Below are 13885 nucleotides of genomic sequence, written 5' to 3'. Positions count from 1 at the left end.
GTATACTGCTTTACCCAGTAAGTCTGCAAAAAGCTTTGTTGCTATCAGTCCAGTATGGGCTGCACATGAATTTCTGGCATAGATGGAAGTGCTCTCAGGAATTTATAGGTTTTCAGACAGCCTTCAGAGATATTCTATCACATTGTTTTAATTCCTGGCATTGTATCAGCCCTGGAAAAATATATAATATGTATGGGGACTCTTCTGGCCCCAGAATGATTCTAGCAACTGTATGGCAATAAAATGTAAAATGTTTCATTAAAAATAATAATTACTTATTGTAATTAACATCAATGGCAATGAAGGCAGAGAAGATGGACTTTGGTACAGCGGAGCTGGTGGAAGAGGCAGCCTCTTGTCCAAGGCCAAAGTGGACAGAGGGCATGATAGTTCCACATGTTAGTGGCGGTACCCCACAGCGTCTGTTCCACATGTTAATGGCAGGCTAACAACCTGGTCTTACTTTATGAATTCAGAGATGACTTCGGATTCCCTACACTTTACAATTTAGAGCTTCAAGTCGCAAAATGGAAAGTTTGCACAATGGATGCTCTACCCCAGGTGGTAACTCTGACGAGGAATCCACCATTACATCATGTAATGTGATGGGATCTAGGATTCTGGGGTGTCCCAACATTTGCAATGAAGAAGAGATGGAATATATTGAAAAACCTTCAAAGTTTCAGTTCAAGAAGTAGTACTGCTTTGTAACATTAAATTCTCTTCTGAAAGTTGGTAAACAAAAGAAATTAGAATTATTTCTGAAGAAGAACGGTATACAAATTATAGCAGTACAGGAAACACGATTCTTAGATGAGAATTTAGTTGATACACAACGTTATAGAATTTATAAAGGGAAACCAGCCGTGAGAATACTGGGAAACATGCCAATGTTTGGAACAGCATTTTATGTAAACAAAAAAACTATAGACAGCGTAACAGAATTTAGATCGAATTCAGAAAGAATATCCATGTCAACAATAAAGTGCAAGAATAAAAGTTACATCATCATAAACTGTCATCCATCTATAAATGTAGACAACAAAAGAAATCTGGAGAAAGTAAATCAGTTCTGGGATCTTTTAGAATCTGAAATTTCTATCATATCTAAAAAGAACATTAAAATACTTCTTGGTGACTTCAGTATGCAAATTGGGAGGGAAAAGAAATTTAGGACTATTGTAGGTGAATATCCAGCACTCTCAAGAACAAATAGTAATGGTGAAAGACTGATTAATATGTGTAAAATGTTCCAGTTAAACTCATGTCCACACATTTTCGTAAACTACCAAGAAAAGCCAAAACTTGGAGACATCCAAATCCAAACCTAGGAGAGTTTCAACTGGATCACATAGCCATATCTCAAAGGTATATCACAGAAATTATGAATGTCAAAATAGTCATAAATGGGGAATTCGTCTCAGATCATTATCTCTCTAAGATTAAAATGAAATGTCTCCCATCTAAAACAAAAAAGGTGACCAAGAAACTGATCAGATACAACACCACTACAGCTAATATTACAAAATAAAATATAGAAAAGTTTAGAGAAAAAATTAAGGCAAGTAAAGAAGGTGATTAAGCTGAACTGCAGATGCAAATAACTCAAGCAGCAGAGAAAACTTTAGGATTGGACAAGAATAAAATGAAGACATGGTGGAATGAGGAGTGTGAAGAAGCATTAATAGAAAGAGCTCAAAAATGGAGAAACAGGAGATGTTCGAAAAAAGAGGAAGACCTTGAACAATTCAGACAACAAAGAAAATAAACATCAAAAATAATCCAGAAAATCAAAAGAAACTTTGAAAATTCTCATTTTATTGAAATAGAAGAAAATTTCACCAAAAACAATACTAAAAATTTTTACCAAACTTTTAAACACAAACTTCAAAGATATCAGGCACTAAGTATTTTTTCAAAGGTGAAAATAACAAAATGAGTTTAAATAACAAAGAAAATTGTGAAATTTTAGCAAATTTTTTTGAAAAGCTGTTAAACTGTCCAGTTCCAACAGATAATTAGAATTTCCTGTGACACCTCAAAACATAGAGGAAGATTTCTCACCAACAGAGTTAGAAATTCATAAAGCCATAAAAACACTAAAAAAAAACAATAAAGCAATTGGTGAAGACTCCATTTCAGCAGAATTATTGAAGTGGTCAGAACCAAAAATCATAAAGGATCTACAGTGGCTTTTTGAGAACATTTGGAAAACTAAAAAGATTCCAGTTGAATGGAAAACAGCATTAATCCACCCACTACATAAAAAGGGAGACAAACAAAATGTCAATAACTACAGAGGAGTGTCACTTCTACCAGAGTATACAAAATATCAAAAACACTCCTAAACAGAGTGGTAGATACTTTCGACCAACAACTGGGAGAATATCAGGGTCGTTTTCGAAAGGGAAGATCCTGTGCAGAACAAATTTTTAACTTAAAAGTGAATAATTTGCCATAGAATGTTAACCAGCAAACCAATAACAGTGTCATTTATTGATTTCAAGAAAGCATTTGGTTGTATAGAGAGAGAAACAATAAATAAGGTCATTAGAAAATTTTGTGTTAAATCAAAATTAGCAAATATAATTCGTGAAACACTAACAAGTACAATATCTAAAGTCAAATTTATGGTAGAAGTATCTCAGCCATTTGAAATAAAAACTGATGTTAGGCAAGGTGATGGTTTATCACCTTTACTGTTTAATTGTGTTCTAGAAAAAATGGTAAGGATCTGGAATTCAGAGCAAAAAAATCACAAAATTGAACCAATAACTCTGGGAAGGAAAACAAATGGAATTAAGGGAAACTGCTTGGCTTTTGTGGATGATTTTGCAATAGTTTCAGAAAACCTGGCATAAGCAGTTATTCAGATAAACCTTCTGGAAAAAATAGCAAACAGAACTGGTCTCAAAATTTCATTTGGGGTAGGGGGTGGGGGTGGGGGGGGGGGGAGGGGTAGGGGGAGGAATCATGACAAATAAAAAAGTGTGCCAAAATTCATAGAAATACAAATAGGAAAAACAGAGTGAGTAAATAAATTTAAATATCTTAGAGAGACTATACAATAGAATGGAGTAGAAAAATCTGCAATAGATGTAAGAATTAACAAAATGGAAAGAGCATATGGTTTGACCAAAAATTTTTACAACAAAAAGTGTATATCTAGAAAAACAAAACTAAAACACTGCACCACAGTGCTACGACCAGAATGTCTGTATGGATCTGGATGCCTGACGACAAACTATAAGATGGACAGACTAGAGGTACTGGAAAGAAGGATCATTAGAAAAATAATGGATGAAATAAAAACTGCAGATGGTTGGAAAAAAGAAGTAATGAGATCTACAAAAATGGAGAGAAAATATCTGAAGTAATGGGGAAACGAAGATTAACCTTTTTCGGACACCTCTACTGATTGGATGGAAATAGAGTAACAAAACATATACTCCTATATTTCTGGAAGAATAAATTGACAATAGCATGTATTACAGAAGTAAGGAAAGATCTAGAAATAAAAAACATCAAAGAAGCAGAAATAGCAGAAAGAAACCGTTTTAAAAATAAAATACTAAATTTGGAAGGCTTTCAAAGCAGAAGAAATAAAAAATCGGGAACAACATGGACAGAAGAAAGGAAGAGACTTCATGGGGAGAAAATGAGGGAATACTGGAAAAATAGGAAACAACAACAAAGGAAGAAGAGGAACTGAAGTTGTTAATGTGATCCTAATTGGTCAATACAATTTGGGGGGGGGGGGGGGGAGAAATTCTTCATGTGGGACCAACGCACATTGTTGAAATTACAATTTCATTGTTGCATGCCTTAATTAAGTTACATACACGATGTATGTACTAGCTATTTTTGAAATATGGAAACATTTTTTTTTACTTTGTGTAGTACCAAAAAGTTATTTTAACACAAAATTTTCATGTACCACACTCTGTGTAACAATACTGCAATTGGTTAATATGACTGTTAAAAATGGAAATCTACTCACTGTCTATCTCATATGATAAACACTCATTACACAACTCTGTTACTCTGGGATGTTCTTTACAAACTTGTGACACTCATTACACTGTCAATTCACTTTTTTTCCGCAGCCCTTTCACCATGAACAAGAATCACATCTTTATCATTTGAGGTTTGGAACATCTGCATCCTGAGTATCATGAAACCAGTAGAAATTATTGCTGAACAAATGTGTAATGTTCTGCACTGGGGATGGGGGGCAGACTTTGTCTTTCAGTGTGAGGTTCTAGTAGTTCTTTTCCCAGCTCTGAGACAAATACTCTTCTTGCATTTTTACCTCTCATATCATGTAAAAATTTACAGTACAGGGCATAAGCAGTGTGACATGCTAAATCACGTACATAAAAAAATACAGCAAGTACCTTCTTGTTCCAATCTTCATACATTCATATTTAAACTGGATGAAGGTGGGGGACACAGTTGGTATAATTTTTATTAAAAATGAAATTCCTCCAGCTGTACTTAAGATTTTTTATTTACTTTGCTACTAATTTCTGCTTGGCATCAACGCCATCTTCAGGCCAGTATACTTTGCTGAAATCAGTTGTGTGTGGCTCAGTCTAGAAGTCCGCGGTGAGATCAACAAGTGTTCCACATGGATGGTGGGCAGTGACTAGTGATCTCACCCTGTACTTCTAGACTGAGCCACACACGATGGCATTGATGCAACACTGAAACTAGTAGCGAAGTAAATAAAAAATCTTAAATACAGCTGGAAGAATTTTATTAAAAATAAAAATTCTTGTTCCAAGTATCACTGAATAGTGTCTAGCCATCTTATCAATTTTATCAACTTCTGACTTTATTGAGTTTTAGAACATTATTATTTCAAGTTTTTTGTGTTCATGTTCACTTACATCAAATGTTTGGTGTAAAGTAGACAACAGAATAACTGATTTGTTTTGTATAGGTACGTAAGAAGCTAAAACAGTACTGTGTACCCAGAAGTGGTCGATAATGGAGACCTTTGTTATGATGGCAACTTCTCTTTTGGTATCTTTTTCAGGGTGGCCTGAAGAATTCCCAACAGTGTCAGTTGTCAGCAAGAAGTTCCTGTCCAAAATCACTACCACTTCCCCTTGGCGATCAAGTACATCATTTCCCTTGATTTATTTCCCTTACTTCAGCAGATGACCTTGTATATAGTTGTGCATTTATGAGATAATTGGTCTCATAATCTACAGCATGCCACACTTTTATGCCATAGCTTCCAGGTTTTTAAGGAATGTACACTTTGAATGGACACCGTTCCCTGAAGGTACACAGGTGCTCATCTACTGTAGTGTGAGGCCCTGGGATGTAAGACAAAAGGCATGCATCAACAAACATTTCAATAGTGTATGTCTGTTAAGTTTTTGATCCAAAACCAGCTTTTCTTTCTTCTTTTGTTAGTATAAGGGGAGTTCAAAAAGAAACAAGCCAGAGGCATAATTACAGAAACCAGTACCTGTATGTTAGAGGTATTGACCATAGCTGTTGAGACACTTGTCCCACTGTGACACAAGGTGGCGAATGGCTGTCTCATAAAATTCCTGGGGCTGCGATGTTAATTTGTTCTGCTTGTACAGCTGGATGTTGTCATCCGAGGTGAATCATTTGCCCCTCTGACCCTTTTAAGGGGACCAAAAATGGCATAATCACAAAGAGAGAGGTCCAGACTGTGTGGAGGGTGGCCGAGAACCTCCAATTGAATTTCTGCAAGAGCATGGCGACTGCATTGGCTGGTCATTTTGATTTGATCACTTGGCGAAGGGTTGTCAAGGTTTGTGAGTAATGCTGGGCATTCACTGTTGTCCCACGCTGCAAGAAGGGAATCAGAAGCAGGCCATCTTGGTCAATGAAGAATTTCAGCATAACCTTTTCTGCACTTGTATGGATGGCCTTGGCTTTTTTGGTGGTGGTGACCCTGGATACTTCCACTGGATTCTGGTTGGAAGTGATGACACCATGACTCATCTCCAGCTACCATTCGTTCTAGGACCTAATTCCCTCCCCGAGCATAGCGCTGCAGATGAGAAAGACAGTGGGGCCATTTGATATGCTTCCTGGTGTGGTTGAAGACTGTGGGGCACCCATTGGGCACACACTTTGCGCATGTGAAGTTGTTCCTTCGGATGGTGTGAAAGATCATGGCGGCTATGGCTTTTACTGTCACTCAGCGATCCTGGGTGATGAGTGCATCCACCAGCTGGACCATGTCATCGGTAATGCAGTGTGGTGCTCCAGACCATGCATAATTGGCTGCAGACACCCATCCTTCCCTGAAGTGCTTGTGCCATGCCTTGACCCTTGCAAGGGACATGCAGTGTATGCTGTACACTTGTGACATTCGTCAAAGAATGTCTGTTCCTCCTACTCCTTCTGCTGTTTGTTAGAAAATGAACAACACCTCTTTGCTCTTTTGTTGATAACACCATCCTGTCACCAGCTTGTGCATTCCGGACTCTGGCTTGTTTCTTTTTTAACTTTCCTTATATATTACCAAACCTGAGGCATATCAAAAGATCATAAATTCTTGAAAGCACATTGTGGCATGAAAAACATGTAAGCCATACTCATCTGACCAAAATTCACTCAAAGGTTTCCCCACAAGCTTTTTATAAACCAGCTACTATGAGTTGACCAAAGAATGCCTGTAGTTCTGTAGAGTCAAGTTCAATCCAGCATTGAAGATACATGTGTAGAATTTTACTATTTTCTGCACAGTTATTGTCACGCATTACTATTACACTCGGCATGTGATTGGTGACAAAAAGTCTGAGGCAGTCTGCTCTTGTCTGGAATTATGATCTGAGGTGATGTAGAATACGCTCAGTTTCTTGTATTGTATTATTTGAAGCCTGCTTGCACACATCAGATAGTACTATGTCATGAGTTATGTTATTTGTCTACTTCAAGACACAAGATTAAATGCACTAGTTTCCTGAGTGCTATTATCATCTTCACATTCATTCACATCCACTTTATCCCTGACCTGTGTATCTTTTCATCCCTGACCTGTATATCTTCCTCTGGTACATCTAAATTAGCATTATTCCCATCCTCATTTCCAAAACTGATTTGTTATGTCTGTCACTAGTACATATATGTGCTGAAGCGTGCTTGAGACTGTAGCCCCTTTCAAAGTGTATATCATCATCCATTATTAGTAAAACATAATACTACATCTCACTTTGACAATATCCAATTGGTTACTGTGAATTTGTTACAACAGTGCGTGGGTTTGTATTTTACATAAATTGGCGACAACAGTGGACATATAAACATCAGTTGAGAAGATGCATTGTTGCCAAGTTTTTATTTTTGTAATAAAATTGAAATATAACATTTAAAATGACATATTGGTGCCTGAGGAATTTTCTGACTCCATTGCAACAGTTTCAAATTACACTCCTGGAAATGGAAAAAAGAAGACATTGGCACCGGTGTGTCAGACCCACCATACTTGCTCCGGACACTGCGAGAGGGCTGTACAAGCAATGATCACACGCACGGCACAGCGGACACACCAGGAACTGCGGTGTTGGCCGTCGAATGGCGCTAGCTGCGCAGCATTTGTGCACCGCCGCCGTCAGTGTCAGCCAGTTTGCCGTGGCATACGGAGCTCCATCGCAGTCTTTAACACTGGTAGCATGCCGCGACAGCGTGGACGTGAACCATACGTGCAGTTGACGGACTTTGAGTGAGGGCGTATAGTGGGCATGCGGGAGGCCGGGTGGACGTACCGCCGAATTGCTCAACACGTGGGGCATGAGGTCTCCACAGTATATCGATGTTGTCGCCAGTGGTCAGCGGAAGGTGCACGTGCCCGTCGACCTGGGACCGGACTGCAGCTACGCACGGATGCACGCCAAGACCGTAGGATCCTACGCAGTGCCATAGGGGACCGCACCGCCACTTCCCAGCAAATTAGGGACACTGTTGCTCCTGGGGTATCGGCGACGACCATTCGCAACCGTCTCCATGAAGCTGGGCTACGGTTCCGCACACCGTTAGGCCGTCTTCCAATCACGCCCCAACATCGTGCAGCCCGCCTCCAGTGGTGTCGCGACAGGCGTGAATGGAGGGATGAATGGAGACGTGTCGTCTTCAGCGATGAGAGTCGCTTCTGCCTTGGTGCCAATGATGGTCGTATGCGTGTTTGGCGCCGTGCAGGTGAGCGCCACAATCAGGACTGCATACGACTGAGGCACACAGGGCCAACACCTGGCATCATGGTGTGGGGAGCGATCTCCTACACTGGCCGTACACCTCTGGTGATCGTCGAGGGGACACTGAATAGTGCACGGTACATCCAAATCGTCATCGAACCCATCGTTCTACCGTTCCTAGACCGGCAAGGGAACTTGCTGTTCCAACAGGACAATGCACGTTCGCATGTATCCCGTGCCACCCAACGTGCTCTAGAAGGTGTAAGTCAACTACCCTGGCCAGCAAGATCTCCGGATCTGTCCCCCATTGAGCATGTTTGGGACTGGATGAAGCGTCGTCTCACGCGGTCTGCACGTCCAGCACGAACGCTGGTCCAACTGAGGCGCCAGGTGGAAATGGCATGGCAAGCCGTTCCACAGGACTACATCCAGCATCTCTACGATCGTCTCCATGGGAGAATAGCAGCCTGCATTGCTGCGAAAGGTGGATATACACTGTACTAATGCCGACATTGTGCATGCTCTGTTGCCTGTGTCCGTGTGCCTGTGGTTCTGTCAGTGTGATCATGTGATGTATCTGACCCCAGGAATGTGTCAATAAAGTTTCCCCTTCCTGGGACAATGAATTCACGGTGTTCTTATTTCAATTTCCAGGAGTGTATTTTACTGTGAACTGGGTTGTAACCATAAAAATTTTGCCCAGTTATAATAAAAAGTCCTTAAAGAGCATATCTGGTGGGTGAGAATCCTATGTTCACATTAAAACTGTTTCTTTGAATTAAAAGAGCCTTGGAGTCCAAAAGACCCTAGACAATGATTAACAAGTGTTAAACAGCTCGAAACTCTAGCAACAGGATGCTTTGTGCTTCCACCACATAATATGTGTTAAAGTGGGATGGCCTAAAATTTGACAAGACTCCAATTTGCCAGTTTTTGCATTTTGGTAGAATTACTTCACTAATAGTTTGTATATTAAAGCATAACTGATATGAGACAGCACTTGACTTAACATAAATAATTTATTTAAACTGGAGTGCACAGCTTGTACAAATTTAAGTGGCACCGTTAAGTAATCTGTTAAAAATCATCTAATTTATTAACTTCCTTGCATTTATATATTCTGTACAAAAGTGATATTAATCAATGATAAATGAGTTACAGGAGCCCCCACCACCACATCCCCAAGAAAATCTGGAACCTTGGGATAGCAAAATTATGTAGAGTATCATATTTTGAATGATATTGTATATAGTCCAACACAGTAGAAAGAAGAGTATTGTAAGGCTTATTTATTCATCTTATTATTTCCATGATATTAGTGTTGTACAATTTGATAGTTACAATATGTCTTCCTTGCACCTGACTGCGAATGACTCATTGATGCAGGAGTCCCATGTGCCACCCTTCCCCCCTTTCTTTTCCCTACAATGATTTCTTCTCCATTCCCCTTTGCTCTGAAGACTTCATTCATCCTCATCATTATTATTTGGTGTCATAAGAATGACTAATTATGAAGCTTCAGCTTACGATATCCAGCTCTGTCACTAAGTAGTATTTGCACTTTTGGGTTTGTTGTATTAATAGACAGTGCTGTAAGGAGTTATGGACTTTCGGAATATATTTCAGGGAAGTAGTGCCTCTGTGGAATATTAAGAGTAATCTAAGACACTATTGCTGAGCACTACATTTGCAAGAAGACATCGAAGAGTGTACATCTATCATGCAGCTTTAGGTTTGGATATGAAAGGACATATTCTTCAGCTCATGGCACTAGTCTCATTTGTTACATTTTCTTCGATGCATCTTGTACATGTCCTTCAGCATCTGTGCATATTTCATAAAATTCCTAGTACTCAAGATTCAATTCTAATTTCAAATTCAGTATCTATCAGCCCAATTGTTTGTGTTTTGGCAGTTGATAAGTAGGAACTTCTCTTTTGTTACAAATAGTGTTAGCTATCAGTTTTGACTTTCATTTTGAATATATTTAGCTATAAATTATTATAGTCACAAAGTAAATTAAAACTGTCTGCCTTCTGCAGGAAAGTGCTCTACTGACTGAGCTACCCAAGCATGACTCATGACCTGCCCTCACAGTGGTACTTCCACCAGTACCTTATCTTGTATCTTGTATCTTGAAAACTTCCCAAAAGTCCTCCAGTATACCTCGGGAGGACTAGCACTCCTGGAAGAAAGAATATTGTGTAAGCAAGGCTGTGAGGGCAGGTTGCGAGTCGTGCTTTGAGAGTTCAGTCAGTAGAGAACTTATCTGCAAAAGGCAAAGGCCCCAGGTTCGAGTCTGTGCCAGCATACAATTTTAATCTGCAAGAAGCTCAAATCACATCACTGCACACTTTGATGTACAGTGAAAATTCACTTTGGAACTGCAAGATAAGATCTCAAATGTGATATACAATACCAAATCACTTGCTAGAAAGCACAAGATCATAATTTTATACAACAATCTTTTTTTATAGTAATGAATAAATACAACATAATTAGTGCAATACATAGCATAAAATAATGTGTTCTTTTTGCCTTATAGTACATGTGCATTTAATTTTTGTTTGATTTTGAGGAGATACATTATTTATTTCTAAATTTGTTTACAGAACTAGAACTGGTACAGAACGCAGCCTTTACTGACCCAAATGATCAGAGTGCTTGGTTCTATCAGCGCTGGCTGTTGGGTCGTGGAAAACAACCGTTTATTGTGCAGAATGCTTTTGTCTCACGTGATGTCATATTTATTACAATGAGTCAGGAAGTGAGTTTAGCAGATGTTGAATTGAAGCTCATTATAAATGGCACTACAGCACAAGGTGCATGGCACAGCAGCGACGGAAATGTTTACTCACATTTATGGGTATCCTTTTACATATAGGATTACAATAATTGTTAGTGATATGAGATTATAACTTCTACTTTAACAAACTGACATTATGTAATAGAGGTTGAGGCTTGTGTAATTTATCCAAACAAGTAACTACTTCTTTAAAAGTGTAAACAGTAGTTCCCTGGAATATATATTAATGCGGCACTGTATGAACAATTTTGGAATATTTGTGAAATGCTGTCAAGTCACATAGGTGACTAGAGGAAACATGTTTCTTATTAGTTAATTGTAGACTGTAATTATTGTTTTTTTGGTGCGCATGGAGTCCTCACAGTGAAAAGGAACTCATATTTGGAAGGAGAGGTCTAATTCTGCCTTTCCATATATGTTTTCTGCAGATTTCCTGCATACTTTCAGGAGGACAAAAGAACAGTTGCCTCAGCAAAACTGAGTTGAGTTCCTTGTGTTAGTGCTCCATCTGTAATCATTTTATTTTTGGGAGAACATCCTAACCCAAATGACAGTCCTTTTGCAGCCGTATTACATGAAGTTGTATCTTTCAAGATTTACACATTATCATAGCAGCCCAAGTAACTTTTATTTAATCCTGCAATACATTTCAAAATGATAGACGACTCTGTTTTTCTGCATAGTTACCAAGTCTCCATAAAGAATGGTCAGGATGTTCTACCAATCGTTCAGTTCCTCTAGAATAGAAATCCATTCTTTGATCATGGAGGCATTTGAGAACCATTGTGTGAATATTCTCGTGGTGGAAAAATCTTTTTCAACCCAGATACTATTGCAGCTTTGTGAAAAGATGAAAGTTACATGATGCCAATACATACAGCATTTAGATATTTTCCACATGAGAATTGTACTGCCCTGTGTGCTTCGACTTTGGAATATACTTTCAGTTGCCACACAATATCATTTGGACACTGTGATGCACATATTATCTGTACCACAGCTGAACTATGTCTGCAGGACACTCTGAACATGTACTCTCTGCTGACAATGTTCCACCCTTGTTACATAATGGTGTTAGTGTGTGATGACATGTGTAACTTACTTTCTGAAGTTCGTATGTACATCGCTTCGCAAATATCCAATATTTATATGAATAGTATTTGCTTCTCGTAACTTTCACTATTGCTTTAGCACAGCAACAGGAAAGTCAAAAAATGTAAATGCAGTCTTGTGGAAGCAGTAATTCTTTTAAGTAGTAAAATGGAAAAAAAAACTAATGCTCTCCATTGTTGGTCTCTGTCTCCACAATGTCATTTAGTTTCTCATATGAAACAGAGTCCTGGATGGATTATCACTTGTATGCTGCTAACAGTTATGTAAAAGTTTTTTCTTCTCTTTACTTCTAAATCTACATAGGATTTCTGTAAATGGAATAAAATGATGTTGCTATAGAGTGTGATCATGGCTTGGTTATGTATTCTCACTTCAGTTTAATAACAGCTAATTGTCATTGTCCGTCTTATATTTATTTGTGTATGTAATTTAACTGTCACAGCTCTCTCTCTCTCTCTCGAATGTCGTTTATTTGTATGTTTCAGTTTGTATTGTATTTAACTGTTTATCATTGGGCTTATGTGCTTTCTACTTGTTTTTATATAATTGCACAGTTGTGAAGAGGTTCCTTTTTTGTCAGTCATTCGAATGAATATGGAGCCCTGCAGAAATTTCTGTCCTTAGTCAGGACTGGCTGCATGATTTGTTGTGATTGTAATTTCTTAATAAATTTTTAACTTGCTTTTGCAAATATTCAAACCGTTTTCTTTTTCCTGTTTCATATAGGCCAACTGAGGACCACAACATTCAACTATTGTCGTTGGAGTAGGGTGTGATGGTTGCTCAGTGGTCGCACACCCTCTGGTTGTGTTTTCTTTCCTTTCCATTCTGAAGATGGCACCTATCGTCTTTCCTGTTGGTTTGTTCTGGAACCACATTCGCTTAAGCAGTCTCCTGAGAGATGTCAACCTTTTTAAGTTCTGATCCTGCTTATCTTTTATCACTTCCATCTACATCGGCTGCTTCTTTTGATAGTGTATGGGAAGCTGACAAGTCAACCTGCTGGGATGCGTCCTGTAGATAGGGCCATACAAGGAAAGGGGAAAGAATATCTCCATGACTTACCGTATTTACTCGAATCTAAGCCGCACCTGAAAATGAGACTCGAAATAAAGGGAAAAAAATTTCCCGAATCTAAGCCGCACCTGAAATTTGAGACTCGAAATTCAAGGGGAGAGAAAAGTTTTAGGCTGCACCTCCAAATCGAAACAAAGTTGATCCATTGTAATATGGGACACAATTTAGGTCGAATGAATGACGGTACAGCTACAGTAGTTTGGTTCGAGCCGTAAGCTTAGAAGTTAAGTTTTACCAGGTAGCCATTGCTATGCGTCAGGCTCTCCGTCTGTATTTAAATGGGTACCCTTTGTTTTTCACGTGCTTCGCCTGGTTTGAATTGATTGGTTATTTTTCTTTGATCTGATAAGTGCTGTTCTCTTTGTTATAGGTGTTTATGTCACTCTAAGCTGAAAATACATTACTGTACTGTGTCATGCATTGTTTGTCGCATTCTGATAGTGCATGTTTACGGCCTGACGCCGCTCGTGGCATGGCTTGCTTTTCTGCGCGCTACTGCCGCTTACAATTAAAAAAGAGAGGAATCGTCTCATTAGCGAAACAATGGCAAGAGACTGCTATTTGTTATTACTTACACTGCTCTTTCTTTGATAATGATCAACAAGAACCAAATAATAGACTGCATATGATAGAACATGTTCTGAACGAGAGTTTAGCAAAAATTTTTCCCCGTTTGAAAATCTTTGCAGACGCCTCTTTAGTA

The 13885-nt window shown here is 38.8% G+C and overlaps 1 protein-coding gene across 2 annotated transcripts in view; it reads left to right on the top strand.

Annotated features, from left to right (window-relative positions):
• Positions 1-13885, top strand: part of LOC126325768 (geranylgeranyl transferase type-2 subunit alpha) — a 90330-nt gene that overhangs the window by 67493 nt on the left and 8952 nt on the right. For both annotated transcript variants that reach the window (XM_049995277.1, XM_049995278.1), the window contains one exon: positions 10799-11052. In XM_049995277.1, coding sequence (XP_049851234.1) covers positions 10799-11052 — 254 coding nt within the window. The remainder of the gene's footprint in view (positions 1-10798; positions 11053-13885) is intronic.

The sequence above is a fragment of the Schistocerca gregaria genome, chromosome 2, assembly GCF_023897955.1.
Source record: "Schistocerca gregaria isolate iqSchGreg1 chromosome 2, iqSchGreg1.2, whole genome shotgun sequence".
Classification (NCBI taxonomy): domain Eukaryota; kingdom Metazoa; phylum Arthropoda; class Insecta; order Orthoptera; family Acrididae; genus Schistocerca; species Schistocerca gregaria.
The sequence above is the reverse complement of the archived record's forward strand: the minus strand, read 5'-3'. Positions and strand labels throughout refer to the sequence as shown.